The sequence below is a fragment of the Lemur catta genome, chromosome 10 (genome assembly GCF_020740605.2).
Source record: "Lemur catta isolate mLemCat1 chromosome 10, mLemCat1.pri, whole genome shotgun sequence".
Classification (NCBI taxonomy): Eukaryota; Metazoa; Chordata; class Mammalia; order Primates; family Lemuridae; genus Lemur; species Lemur catta.
Window position 1 is genome coordinate 85,276,700 of NC_059137.1, and position 14,701 is coordinate 85,291,400.

At 44.8% G+C, this 14,701-nt stretch overlaps 1 protein-coding gene across 2 annotated transcripts in view; it reads left to right on the forward strand.

Moving 5' to 3' along the window:
• The window catches only part of LOC123646337 (centromere protein P), a 239,244-nt gene extending 225,186 nt beyond the window's left edge, over nt 1-14,058 (forward strand). For both annotated transcript variants that reach the window (XM_045563162.1, XM_045563163.1), the window contains exons 6-8: nt 11,932-12,011; nt 13,230-13,321; nt 13,726-14,058. In XM_045563162.1, coding sequence (XP_045419118.1) covers nt 11,932-12,011; nt 13,230-13,321; nt 13,726-13,856 — 303 coding nt within the window. In that variant the 3' untranslated portion in view covers nt 13,857-14,058. The remainder of the gene's footprint in view (nt 1-11,931; nt 12,012-13,229; nt 13,322-13,725) is intronic.
• Nucleotides 14,059-14,701: the final 643 nt, after the last annotated feature.

The window sequence follows — 14,701 nt, forward strand, 5'->3', positions numbered from 1 at the left end:
AGGGTGAACCTGAAATACTCTTTCTAAGGGTTACTCAATCTAGGAAAATAAAGCCATTTTAGGACAGCAAAGGATTTTCTTTCCTTCTGCCCTCATTTCCCCCTATTTAAGAGCTATTCTGTGTTGATATATAAATAGTTAAAAGATCTGTTTTGCCCACTCATGGATGATCTGTAGAGAAATGAATAAAGGAAAGACCAGTGTTTACTGCTCTCCTGTTATCTGTTTTGAGTTTTTAAGTCAAGCCCATAATAAGCTGGTTCCTTCCTCCTGCCTGGGCCAACAATAAAGATGAACAGTGATTAGCGCTTGGTGGAGCTGGATTATGTGGTCTGTGGCCAGACTATAAGGCGAGTGTTATTCTAGGAGCCAAATAAAACTACACATTGTTTCTTAAAATTCTTTAAATGGAAGCCACTTATTAAAACACCCAAGCATAATACTAAAGGGAAAATGTGGAAAAGCAAGAATCTAGGTAAACTTTGCTACCTTTCTCACTAATCTCAAATATAATGTGCTATCCTGGATGGGAATCCTGGAAGAGAAAAAGGACATTAAGTAAAAACTAAGGAAATCTGAATAAAGTATGGACTTCAGTTATCATAATGATACAGAAATATTGGTTCATTAATTGTAACAAATGACCACACTAATATGTTAATAATAGGGGAAACTAGGTATGGGATATGTAGGGACTCTGCCTTTGCAATTTTTCTGTCAGTCTGAAACTGTTTTAAAAAATAAAGTTTATTTAAGAAAAAGAGAGGTAAGGCCTTGGAGGAAGCCCATGCAAGGAGGGTCCCTGAAGTTTCAACTTTATTAGTTTCAGGGTAAAGTCACCTCTGATCTATCTCCATTCTAATCAGCCTTAACTGGATCACAGGTAACCTAAAATCTGTCTCGAGAAAGACATTGTGAGCAGGTGACTCAGCTCAACTCCTTCTACTACTGGCTCTGGGACGTTGGAGCCATGTTCTTCTTATTTTTTAAAACAGGCATAATTTTTTATTCCTGCCTCATAAAAGTATTCTATGATTCAATATTTTAAAGATCTTTCAAAACTAGAACTACTATGAAAATAGAATAAATTTTTATTGTCCTTTAGACTATTTCTTTGTGGCTTTTCATCCCCCCTCAGGTTTTAATTCTCTTGCCCAGTATTCATTTTATTTTTCCTTAACCATCAGCTCTTGCTATAATACACAATTTCAACCATTTAAACTTTCATTTATGTAAGTTATTGATGCCCTGTTTTTCTTCGTCCTAGAAGTGGGGGGTTGCTCTTTTCCTAAGGACGTGTTGACTTCATGGTTTGTTTATTTTCTCCCATTTTTAAAAACTGAAAGCATTTAAAATAGGACTCTAAAGTACAAGTTTGGACATACATCATTGGCTTTATTTATAAAATATAATTTAAATGTTATTTGAACCTTGAATTCTTTTTTTATTTCAGCATATTACAGGGGTACAAATGTTTAGGTTATGTATATTGCCCTTGCCCCACCTGAGTCAGAGCTTAGAGCTTCAAGCGTGTCCATCCCCCAGACGGTGTGCACCACACCCATTAGGTGTGAATATACCCATCCCCTCTCCCGCCTCCTATCTGCCCAACACCCAATGAATGTTATTACTATATATGCACTTAAGTGTTGATCAGTTAATACCAATTTGATGGTGAGTACGTGTGGTGCTTGTTTTTCCATTCTTGGGATCCTTCACTTAGTAGAATGGGCTTCCAGCTCTATCCAGGATAATACAAGAGGAACTAGATCACCATTGTTTCTTGTGGCTGAGTAGAACTCCATGGCATATACCACATTTTATTAATCCACTCATGTATTGATGGGCACTTGGGTTGTTTCCACATCTTTGCAATTGTGAATTGTGCTGCTATAAACATTCTAGTGCAGATGTCTTTTTTATAGAATGTCTTTTTTTCCTTTGAGTAGATGCCCAGTAATGGGATTTCTGGATCAAATGGTAGTTCTACTTGTAGCTCTTTGAGGTATCTCCATATTACTGTCCACAGAGGTTGTACTAGTTTGCAGTCCTACCAGCAGTGTATGAGTGTTCCTATCTCTCCACATCCACGTCAACATTTATTATTTTGGGACTTTTTGATACAAGCCATTCTCACTGGAGTTAACTGATAGTTCATTGGGGTTTCGATTTGCATTTCCTTGATTAGAGTTGTTGAGCATTTTTTCATATGTTTTTTGGCCACTAGTCTGTCTTCTTTTGGAAAGTTTCTGTTTGTATCCTTTGCCCACTTTTTAATGGGGTTGATTTTTTTCTTGCTGATTTCCCTGAGTTCTATTTAGATTCTAGTTATCAGCCCTTTATCAGATGTGTAACATGCGAAGACTTTTTCCTACTCTATAGGTTGTCTGTTTGCTCTTGTGATAGTTTCCTTGGCTGTGCAAAAGCTTTTAAATTTGATCAGGTCTCATTTATTTATTTTTGTTGTTGCTGTGATTGCCTTTGAGGTCTTCTTCATAAATTCTTTCCGAGGCCAATGTCTATAAGAGTTTTTCCAACATTTTCTTCTAGAAGTCTTATAGGTTTCATGCCTTAGGTTTAAGTCTGTTATCCACCATGAGTTGATTTTTGTGAGAGGTGAGGGGTGTGGATCCTGTTTCAGTCTTTTACATGTGGCTATCCAATTTTCCCAGCACCATTTATTGAATAAGGATTCTTTTCCCTAGTGTATGATTTTGTCTGCTTTGTCAAAGATTAGATGATGAACTTTAAAGTCTATGCCCAAACTATTCATTATGAGAGAAAATTAAAAATATTTTTAAACATGAAAGTCCTCAAAAAATGGCAGATTGAAACATGCAGCATTTATCAGACACCCTGCCAAAACCTTTCTAAAATGGCAGTAAAGAGGTTTCTAAAGGATACAAATGTATAGATAAAGAATAGGTGGGAAGAAGTCGGCAATAAAATATTGGAAGCTAGGAAGCAGATGAGAGTGTGGTATTTGATTAAGACCAGAGAATAAGCCTTGAAGAAGGCTGATTTGTTCTGTAGAATTCCAATCTGCTCCAAAATGAGAGGCATCAAGTACCTCTGAAAGTAGGGATGAGGATGGAAAAGAATTCATCGGAAATCTATACAACAGACAGAAAGGCTCTCCTCCACCCCCACTTCTGTTCCCCCATGACAGCAGCCTGTCGAAAAAAGACAGAATGAGCCAGAGAGGTTCTGGACTCTGGGCCCCACCATGGCTTTTTAATACCCTTCCTCTAGAAAGAAAACTAAGGAGTTTTAATTAAAAAAATAAGGCCCAGGAGGTTTCCTTTACTAGATCAGGGCTCTTTAAGGTTGAGACTTGGCTTATTCATACCTGGCACTAGATTGGGAATGGATGAGCAAACTTTTCAGTGGCAGCTGTTACCCAACAAAAATGTTTTTGCTGCTACCACCATAGTCAGTCACCAGCACTGAAGTATGTTATTACAAATTGATTGTAATAAAACTTGACCTTAACATTACAACTATATCTGAACTTTGAGATGTTAGGTAGTAGAATGTTTATGAGCTCAGGATTTGGAATCTGTTGGCCTTAGATGTGAATCAGTTTACTAGTTGTGTAGTCTTGAGCAAGCATCTTAATTTTTCTGAGCCTTAGTTTCATTAAAATGAGCATTATAATCAAAGATGTCATAGGACTGTTGTGGGGATTGACTGAGCTGGTGCTTGTCAGGTGCCTGGGGGCTGCAAAGGTGAAGGGGGTGGGATGGGAGTAGAAGTGATTTGTCTTGTGATAAAGAACCTGAAGACTTCACCAATCTCAAAATAGCTGTTATTGCATGAAAAAAAAATTAAATCAGACCATAACTTTACATTATAACCAGTTTCAATGTTTTTGGACAGCATCACTTCGAGATTTATGGAATAATGAGAGAGTTTAAACCTTAGTAATGATAAAATTTCTGGTGTCTATCTGAAATATTACTTTCACTGTCAGTTATAATTAAATATTAATAATTACGTAGAGAAAATTGTAAAATTATCTCTAAAGAGTTTCTAGTATTTATCATTACATTTGTATGTGTGTATATATTTAGCTTTTTAATTATCATTTCTGACTATTTAAAAATAAACCCGCTAGGCTCATCTTTTCACAGTAGTGGTCTAGGAAGAAACTGAATTGCTTTTCAAAGCATACAGTTGCTACATGATTAGTTTCACATGACAATTGTAAAAACAAAACTACTGCTGCACTTATATTCATTTCCATCTGAAGTGACATTTGTTTTCTCCAGTAATCTTAATGGGAAGTTGGCCTTTTAAGGGTACATTTGCCTTTAGATTGATTCCAGGGTACATGTTTCTAGGCTATATATATATTACTAATTTTGCTTGCATAATTCCTCCCTAAAATTGGAATGTGAAGAATTATATTTATAACTTTTATTATTCATTTTTAGGATTTCCACATCCCTTTGTTCCTTCTTTTAGTTCCATTCTCCAGACAAGGTGTTTATAGCCATACTTTCACATTATAATCTCTCCATCCTTGATTTCCTAAAAAGTGCTAAGGTTTGTTTGCAAACTGGTTTGAGATGGAGCTCTTTGGGTATGTGGGTTTTGTGGAGTCCCAGGGCTTCTCTCTGTCTGGGCTGGCTGAGGGCAGGGGCTGACTCTTACACCACCACCATCCCCCAACCCCCATGGGTCCCTCTGATTGAGAACGGGAGAATGTGGGCATGCAAGGGCGAGTTGGCCTCGTCCCCACACCCCAGCACAGTGTCCCTGCTCCTTGGAGCTTCTTTCTATAATCACACCAGCAAAGGGACAGCAATTTCTGGAGTGTCTGGGAGTGGGTTGGGAATGCAGAAGATGTGCCATGAGGGAGAAATTAAGTGCAGAAATGTCTTGGTTTTCTTTGAGGGTGTGACGTGATGTATGACATGGGAAAAGGCAGTACTGGGTGTCACCGTACACTATGTGCACAAGGGTTCAGTTGGAACAAGATCAGGAGACAGGGCATCCGATCCTCCTGTCCCCACGGCCAGCTCGGAACACTGTTTCCTGTCTCCCAAGACAGAAATCCTTCTGACGATCAAAGATCACAAACAAACGTTAAATGACATTTAAATATTCAATTATAAAATAACTGAGGGCTTTTTTGAGGAATTTTCTAGGTTAATGGAATTAAAATGATCTATGAAAAAACAAAAACTACAAAGAAGTAGAAAGAAATATGGTTATGAGAATAGGAAATTTCTGTTGGAATTTTAACCCCAGAGGTTTGAGAGCCATTTTGTAACTATCCAGAAGTGCAGAAATGGCACCTGAACTGGGCCCTGAAGGAAGTCCCGGAAACAAGAAGGGTGAAAAGAGGAGAAAAAAAGTCCATCTCAGGCTTGGGAGCTAAGGCCACATAGGACAGACCAACCCCTCCAAAGACAGTCCCTGGCTAAACTATCACTTTGCCATCCGGGACTGATTGTGTGGTCTCCATGGTTGTTTTTTAATTTGCTCTACTTCTGTTTCCTAGGGTCACTTCCCAAGAGAAAACAATATTACAAATATGATGTGTTCCCACCAGCCTTTTCTTCATGCACAAAACATGGTCTGGTTTCTCCCCAAACCTGAGGCCACCTCCAGCCTCTCTCTTGGTTTGTCTGTGTCTCATGAACATCCCAACTGCCTGGAGCTCCACAGTCTCGCCCCCACCAGGGTCTAGTGGGACCCACCTCCCCTACTCTGTCAGGGTCCATGACTTCTGCAAATGACCAGAGAGTAACTATTTTAAGCTTTGCAGCCGTGTCGTCTCTGTGCAGCCGCAAGCTCTGCATCATAGCACAAAAGCAACCATGGACTGTATGTACCTATTGAATGAGTGTGGCTGTGCGCCAGTCAAGCTTTATCATGGACACTGAAGTTTGAATTTCATATAATTTTCATGTCATGAAATCTTTTGAATTTTTTCCAACCATTTTTAGTTTGAGGTTCCACACAAAAAGAAGGGGATGTGGAATTTGGCCTACAGCCCGTCATTTGCTGTCCCCTGCTCTGGTTCTCTCTTTCTGGTGATACAAGCCAATTATTCATGCTTGCATTGCTGTTTGTTTATTAAAATTCCCCAAGTCTTCGTTTTAAGAATGCTGTTGGAATATATTTCCAATAAAGTGAGTCTCTTGCAGCTCTTGTTCCCTGATTCTTCCCGAGTCTATACAAACAAGGAAAGCTGGGGGAAGGGGGGACAGAGCCAAGCAGAGCTCCCAGCTGGGTCTGTTCTGCAAAGATCCGGAGATGAGCTAAGTGCTGAGGGCAGGGCTGCCCCACAGGGGCTGGGATACATGGAGAACATTTGGCACAAGCCCCTGGGAGGGCTCTGGGATGTCAGTACCAGAAGGATGACCACAAGTCACACCCGGACTGGGCCAGGCCACCCTCCCCTCTGGGGAGGTTTGTGTTTTTGCTCCTGTAGCAAAGCGCTGTGATGACATTCCAACTTTCCCAGGTTTATGACCCACCATGGGCTTGGAATAGAGGTTTTTCTGGTTGTTTGTTTTACTAAGCAACATTCAGGACACATTTTTTAACTCCCTCCAGACAAGCAATATTTTTAACAGAGCTCCTCAGCTGTTCCCAGTTATTTTTGAGATGCTTCCTACAGTGCTGGTCCCCTGAGGAGTCTTTCCTGGACACCCACATTCATCCACTGATGGCGTCTGATCTCTGACTTCTGCCCCCTACACAGGGTCAGACCAGAGAACTGCCGCACTTCCTTGTTTTTTAACCAAGCAAATGACTCTTGGTGCAGACGCGAACATAGCCGGGTCTGTGTGCGTGTCTCTGATCCTCAGGACCACATCCAGGAAAGTTACGGTAATGCGGTTTATAGGAGGTAATTCGGCAACATAGCGACTTCATTCAGTTCTGTTTGTATCACTTCATGGAAATGTGCCCTTCAAAAACATAAATAGTCTAGAATAACTGGTTAAAAATCCACACAATTAGACTTGGGATTACAGTCTTTCCATCCTGTGTGTAATCAAAAGATTATTAAAAGTCAGGCACCTTTTGTCCAGCTTTGTGGCCTGCGGGTTTTGTTAAACTTTCAGCTGGATGGTGTGTCAGCGAGTGTACTGTCTCCTCTGGTGGTCGTGCTAGTCAGGAAATTTCCAAAGGGGGCTTCTGGTGCTGGCGGTGGTTGCTTCTGTTACTTAATGATTGTGATGATACAAAGCGTTTCTTCTCCAGAACTGCCCTTAGAATAGCTACTCCTTCCCTTGTTACAGCTGGCGAGGGTCTGAAAACCCCGTCTCACCTCCCCCACAGGGCTGCGGGCCCTCATTTACCCGCCACACACGCTCTGACCAAAAGGACCAAGGTACCTAGCCCGGTATTCAGCCCAGAAAAATCTCTTAGTGTCAAATGGATGACTGCATTGTGTCAGCTCTATGTTGTACATATTTTTAGATTTTTAAGAGAATGGTCTTTCCTGCCCTCTTCCTTTCCTGCCATCTGCAGAGGCGACTATGTGCCCGCAGAGGAAGCGGCTGTGAGGGGGTGGCAGGCACTCTCCAGAGATTGTAAGTTGACTGATCAAACAAGTAGATACACTGAGGACAGAGGGAGGCAGATCTCTCACAGTTGGCAAAGCGATTTACAGACATGGAAAGGAGGTGGACCTAGGTGTCGGGGAGCTCGTGCTTGTTGGTTTTTAACATGAGTGTGGAGTGGCTGCAGGTGTGCTCGTGTGTGTGCACACCAGCGTGTCTTTCCTGGCTCTTTCCACTGATGGGTTCTAGAAGTAATGAAACTCCAGGAGCAACCAGCCCAGGCCCTGGTTTGTAAATATTGTTGGCTCCTTTGAATCCAGAACCGGGCAAGTACAAAATGAGCCCAGAACAGCTTGTGCTGCCAAAGAATGGAAAGGCCTCAAAGAATGACGGATGTGTCAGAAGCAGCCTGCAGGGGCTCGCACCTGGGGGGGTTGCGCATGTTGCAGGTCACAGTCAACAGTGATCTTCACAGGTTCCGGCCTGTGGAATACATGAGTAACTGTGAGTCAGTAATGATACAGACAAATAAGGAAGAGCTCTTTCTGCGTGAAGAACCTGGACCAGTGTCTGCACAGACTGCACGTCTGTTAGTTTTCTTTTTGAAATGAGGCAAGTCATTGTTTTTCCAAGTGCTCGTGCTGTAGGCATTTCTAAACCTTTCTGAAGTTTGGCGCACTTGTCTCGGGAGTCTTGTGTGTGAAGCCACCCACCAAGACCCTACGTTGTTGCCGAGTCCACCAGACCCAACAGACGTGTCTGTGGTGATTTCAGCATACAACAGCAAACACCATTGCCCACCCGCTCCCGGACCCGCCTTTGCTGCCTGCCCCTTCCACAGTCATTTCTGCACGCTTCCCCGCGGTTGTGCCACCCTATCTCGGCTGCACCCCCAGCCCTGATCATCCCAACCCACCTGTCCTGCTCTGCTCACCCACCTTGCTCACCAGGCAAACAGCACCTCATCCATGCCCTTGCCCCAAGGTCGGGAGCTCCCCATCCCCCCACATCCAGCAGGCGCTGCTGCCCCTCCCCCAGAGCACACTGAGGCCACCCCACCATCACTCTGGCCACGGGTCTCCCTGTCGGTGTGATCCTTTCCAAACAGACATCAGACTAGGCTTTGGGGACCAGCCTGTGTGTCCTGGCCCTGCCCACCTCCCATATGCCCACACAAAAATTACTTGTAAATGTTTATTAATGAGAGTCCCCAAACTGGGAACAGTGAGTGATTCTGTCAAGATGTATTATACATCAAGTCCCATCGCCCCCTGCTGGAACTCCCACAGGGCAGCAAGTGGCGGTCCGGAGAAGGCAGGAATGGAGCTGGGAGTGGCCGGGAGCGGTGACAGAGGGCAGGGAGGAAGCAAGGTTTCCCATTTGTTTAAGTGGGAAACAGCGGAGGGGGCAAGTGACATAGTCGTTTCTCTTTGGCATTGCGCTGAAACAACACAAGGATGACTTTCTGTAAAGCTTTATTAAAAATTGTACTCCCCTTGGCCTGGCACCCAGCAGCCACTGCAGCAGCACACCGGGCCTCAGGTGTAAGAGTTGGGCTGGATATCAAACCGCCAGCACTCTCTCAGCCACCATCTTCATCATGAACTGCAGGAGGGTTCCTGAATGCAGACTCCCTGCATGTGGCGGACGGCTGAACAAACACATCTGAATCCCAGCCTCAGCATTCCTCAGCCGCTGGGGCAGCTTTGCCTCAGAAGGCTGTGGGCTCCAGCAGTTAGTGCGCTCCCCTCCCGACATCTGCCCCATGTCCCAACCTCCTGATGGCATCCTGAAAGCACAGGCTTCCCCTTCATTTTCCTTTACATACCAGAACTCTCAGCGGTGTGCAGACCACTCGGGTGCACTAGGAAGAGCCCGGGGTCCAAGACTGATCCCACAAGAGCCCGGCCAGATGCTTCCCTTCTCTGGGCCTTAGTTATAGTGAACGCAAAATGTGACATGTCTAAAGTGCTTTCCGGATCATGTTTATAATTTTCCAGTTAATTGTGTGTGTGTGTAAAGTATTTGAAAATATACCGTATATATCTCTGCCCTATCAGAGTATGTCCAGCTGAAATCTTTCTTGCTGATTTGGTCATCTGTTATCAATGTCAATTATAGTAACATGTGAAATGTGCTGATCTCATGCCAAATGACCTCAAGCCCACTTTGTGTTTAGTTATATCATCATTTTCACAACTTTTCTGTCTTCTCCTTCAAAGCCGCCTGTACGCTTGTGTCAGTGAGACCCACCCTTTGTATTTCTAGTTGTCAGTGATCGTTAACCAGGCTGCCATTCTTTCTGTTGTCCGTCTGGGCTGTTCATCAGCCTTTAATTGCTACCTTCTCAGTTGTGCTCTGAATGGTTGAGGTTACCAGACAAGTGAATGAAGCTGGATAAATGGAACAACATTATTAACATTATTAACTTATATGAAGAGGCTTTGTACACAATCCCAAAAAAGCTCTCCAGAGACACATACTGAATGCCTCACCTCTTCCTAATGTCAGCATTTCTACTTTTTACTTTATTTAAAAAACTAAAGGGAGTAAAGTACACTTTAATTTTTTAGTGAAAGCATCTAATTTAAACTCTCCTGTTGTTCACAAGGAGACGCTTGGAGGCGGAGATCTGCTCAGATCTGCTCCATCTGCTCCCTCGCACTCAGAGGCTGAGCCTCGGGCCCCACGTTGGAGCTGGCCTAGGCCCCAGCCATCACAGGGAGTCCCAAGTGTGCCGCTGAGCACGGCCTGGAAGCCAAACTGCCACGTTCACATGCTCTCCTTTAAGTTCCTCATACAGTTGTGATTCATTTAGAAGAGCCTGTGGTTTAAAGATCAACCAGCACTTTCCACTTAGGTATATATTTTCTCATCAAAACTGTTTTGCTGAAATTAGTAACTGTCTGTAAGCTTAACCCGCTCCCCCCCCCGACCGCCCCACCGGCCCCCGCCCCCGGCTTCTGGCTGGCTCAGCTTGGCTTGGCGTCTAGATGTGTCCTCGCTTTGTCGGGTCTGCGTGCGCGAGGCGCTGGCCTCCCACACTGGCAACAGCTCATGATACAGGGGCCGGTTGATTTAAAAGCTGTGACACATCTTTGTCCCCATACAACCTCATTTGACAGAGCTAATCTGGTCCAATCTGGCAAGTATCTGCAGCCTAAAGAGGCTCTGCCACCCTCAAATTCAGCCATGTTCCCTTGTCTCGTGTTCTCTGACAGGGTGTCAGGCCGACATTTCTCAGGTGAAACCTCACCTCACTCTCTTTCCGTGAGGCGCGGGGAGGCCACAGCAGTGCTGGTCATGGTGGGACTGCATCTGCCTCAGCATCGTCCTCAGGCTTCCATTCCTACATCAGGTGCCCTGAGAGGGCAGAAAGGACAGAGTGTCTTTCAAAGACTGGCCCTGGGAACCCGACATCTCATAGTGGAGCCTATGGCAAACGTACGTCACATCACCCCTGCAATCTGTTCTCACAAGAGCAGACAAAAAGACAGTTTTTAAAAACTGAGAAGATGGGCCACTATTACTCTTACCAGTTGTGAATGTGTATCTTCTGTTCGGGTTCCCGTAAAGCAAGCTTTGTTGTTTGTTTGTTTGTTGTTGTTATAATGATCCAAATTAATGTGTCACTTCTGGTATGCCAGAGGCTGCCACAGAAACAAGCAAATAAGCCCAGAATTATCACATTATATGGGGGGAAAACAAACCTTAGAGTTGCAAGCCTAGAAGTTAGTGAAATTCTGCATTATTTCTGTTTCAGAGAATGAATGTCTTTGATTCTAAAATGGTATATGATCTCATCATAAAGGTTTTACCAAAACATGCACTTTCCCTTATTGCAGTAGGAGCCAGGTGCCTCGACTAGGCACAGTCTTTGTACTTGGGCAGGGTCCTGCCCATGCCAGGAAGGATGCGTGGGCTGGGGCCCATTCGCATGCGTCCTAAGGATGGACAGACTAGGAGTGTCCACTATGACAGGGGCCAGTCACAGCCTTCAGAGCCTCAGTTCAAAAGGCTTTTAAGGTCAGATGCTAACACCATCTGAGTAAAACTGTCCTTTAGCTTGGGGAGTCACCTGACCAGTCATCCACAGACCAAGGAACTGTCTCAGGTGGGAGGAGCATGGAAAAACTGGTGAAACTGGAATAAAGTTGTATGGTGCTTGTGTAAAATGTCAGTGTTGGGGGAGGTGATAACTGTGGGAGCCCGGAGCCTGTGTGGCCACGGAAAGACCTAGAATGGGGTGGGTCCAGCAATGGTAGGAAGCAGTTGGCACCATCAGATGGTACGTATGACACTCGGACTCTAATTTTCAGGCAGTCACCTGGAACAGTGTCCCTGCACCCATCCCATGGCCCCTTGCTCCTCCCCCGTATATCTGTAACCATTTCTTCTCCCCACACAGGAAAAGTACCCGGATACCGTGCACCTCTTGGAAGGGGCCTCCTCCCACTGCATGGGGATCCGGAGTGCCAGCCGGCCAGGGTGAGTCTGCACAGGCGCCATGGGACCCACATTTCCTCTTAAAGAGTATAAATAGAAGATAAATGTAAACCCCCGACCAAGAACTAAAGATCGTCAGTTGGAGGAATGGGTGGAGTCACACCAGATATGTGCCCCATTGGAAGAGAGTGGGGGTGGACCACGTTCTGTAAACGTTACCTTGGAGAGGAAACGTCTGCACAGAGCATGGGAGAAAGTGCTGGGCTGCAGGAAGAAAATGCTCACCTGTCCCAGGTGAAAATGCTCACCTGACAGTTTCACATGGCACCCTTGGCAGGCCAAGGAAGGGTGGCCAGGAGAAGGTGGAGATGTGGGTGAACACGCTGTGATTTCAGAAATGGAAGGGAGTAAGCCAGGGGTGAGTGGAGAGTCCCCAAGAAGCCAAGCAATCGGAAGAACTGGGGAGAGCAGGTTCAGGGCTCCAGCTTCACAGCCGGTGGCTTTGCTGGCCCTGGGCACCTACCTGTCCCGTGCTCTGCCCAGAGCCACCATCCACGTGTACTATTTGCCATCCGGTTGCCTTTGTGCATGTGTATACATCTATGAGAGTGTACTTTTATGACTCGTGTATGAATGCCTAAAAACTTCGGTTTTCGAGCCTTAAAATAGTGTGGTTGTTAAGCAGGCTTCTGGGACTAGCCTTTGTCAACATCAGCCTCCTCTGGTGTCACATGTAGCTGTAGTTCATTTTCACTGCTCATCTCCTAGTGGATGAATACACCAAAATGTCTCTCTGCAACCTTCAGGTCTTGAGCATTTGGGTTTGTCATGCCGGCCCACGCCCCCCGGCACAGCACACAAGCTTCTCTTGGACTCATATACCTAGAAATGAAATTCCTGGGTCATAGGGCAGGTGTGTGTTCAGCTTTCTATCAATCAATGCCAGATTATTTTCAAAGTAGTTTATCAATTTATATTCCCACTGGTAATTTATAAGTTCTTGTTGCTTTGCATGCTGTACTTCACGTGGATTGTCGTACTGATTTTTGTCAACGTAGTGGAAACAAAGCAGTATCTTACTGTGGCTCTAATTTCCATTTTCCTGTGTAACTGACTACACTTTTTCTTCCTCTGTGCTAGATGTCTTTAGGAGCAAGGGAACCCAGCATAGACAGATAAGAAACTAGGTGCTTGTAACAGTTTAATTTTTTAAATCAGATTTTAAAAAATTCTTAATGATGTATTTTACATCTCTTTCAGGTTTGAATTATTAATTATTTGGAAGATAAAAATAGATGAAGAAGGGAAGGTTTCGCCAAAGTTAGATCTTCTCACCAAAGTCCCCCGGCGAGGTAGGGACTCTGGGTGTGGGTGTTCTAGGTGACTTCTCAATGTCCCTGACAGAGCAACCTACTTACTTCATCTGGTTTCACAGAGCAAGAATCAAAGGTTGAAAATCTTAGTAGTGTATTTTGTACATCAGTTTTAAAAATATTTTTATCAATAATTACTCAAAAACCATATGAGAGGTGATTACCCCCGCCCCAGGCCTCCCGGGCTGAATGCACAGGGCGACACCCTCTCCGCCTCCGGCTGCAGGTGAAGGCTCCACTCGTCCTCCCCGTCCCGCCTCCAGCACTGCCCGTGCCAGGTGGCCAGTCAGGAGCAGCGAAGGGTCTTGGGGAGGCCAACACCAGGTGTAAACATGAAGCCACCAGCTTGAAGTTTCTTACCCAGTTTTATGTTTTCTTTGCAGCCCTAGAACTTGACAAGAACAGAGTCATAGAAACTGCTCCTCTCAGCTTCCGAGCCCTGCTAGGACTGCTTGGCATAGAAGCTGCTCTAGAAAGCCTGATAAAATTGTTTTGCACAGAGGAAAACAACTAGTTCCGAAACAGTGAACGTGTGGGAATAAGATGCTGCACTTAAAAGCACACAATTTTATTGAATATAAACATTTGCTGTTTTCCACTTTTAGAAACCACACCCTTAAAACATGCTGTCTATGCAGTTATGGCACATTATATATACTCTCATGACATGAAAAATAAATACAGCAATTTAAGTATAAAATGCCAAATAAAAGTAACATGTATAGTGTGGTTTTTTAAAATAAGCTTAACATTTGAGAAAATGTACCAAGAGCGGTTGTCCATCCTCGGGTGTGCGGGGAGCAGCTGTGTCCCCACAGGGAGTCTGCTGCAGAGATGGCTGCGCTCAGTCAGGCTGGGAGGAGCCCCCCATCTCCTGGCTCCTGCCACCTGGGGGCTCCCAAGGCAGTTGCCTATGGAGCCTCACTTCTCCTCCAGGTCTACAAAGTAGCACTGTGAGGCAATCACAGCATCTCTCAGCGAGTCCTGACACTTCTTGGTCTGCCACAAAAATGTGGAGCCATCAGCTTAAAAAAAGAAATGCCGTAAGACAGCAAAGACAGCATTGTTCCCTTCACATGGAGCCATGGCACAAAGGAAATGGAGTCCTTCATTGACGATCCACCGAGTCTTTGAGTGCGGCATGGATAGTCTCAGACACGCTGTGAAAACCATGACCTTGGTGAACACAGGAGTCGCCCATTGTAATGATGTTCAGCTCAGCGAAAGCATATTGTTTCAGACCAACCAGGGCCACCGAGAAGCCTGAGCAAAGCAGCAGCGGCAGGTTCCGGGCAGGGGCCAGAGATGCATCCACAGCACCTGCTGGGTTCAAGGGCTCCTGGAGACTATCTAGAACGG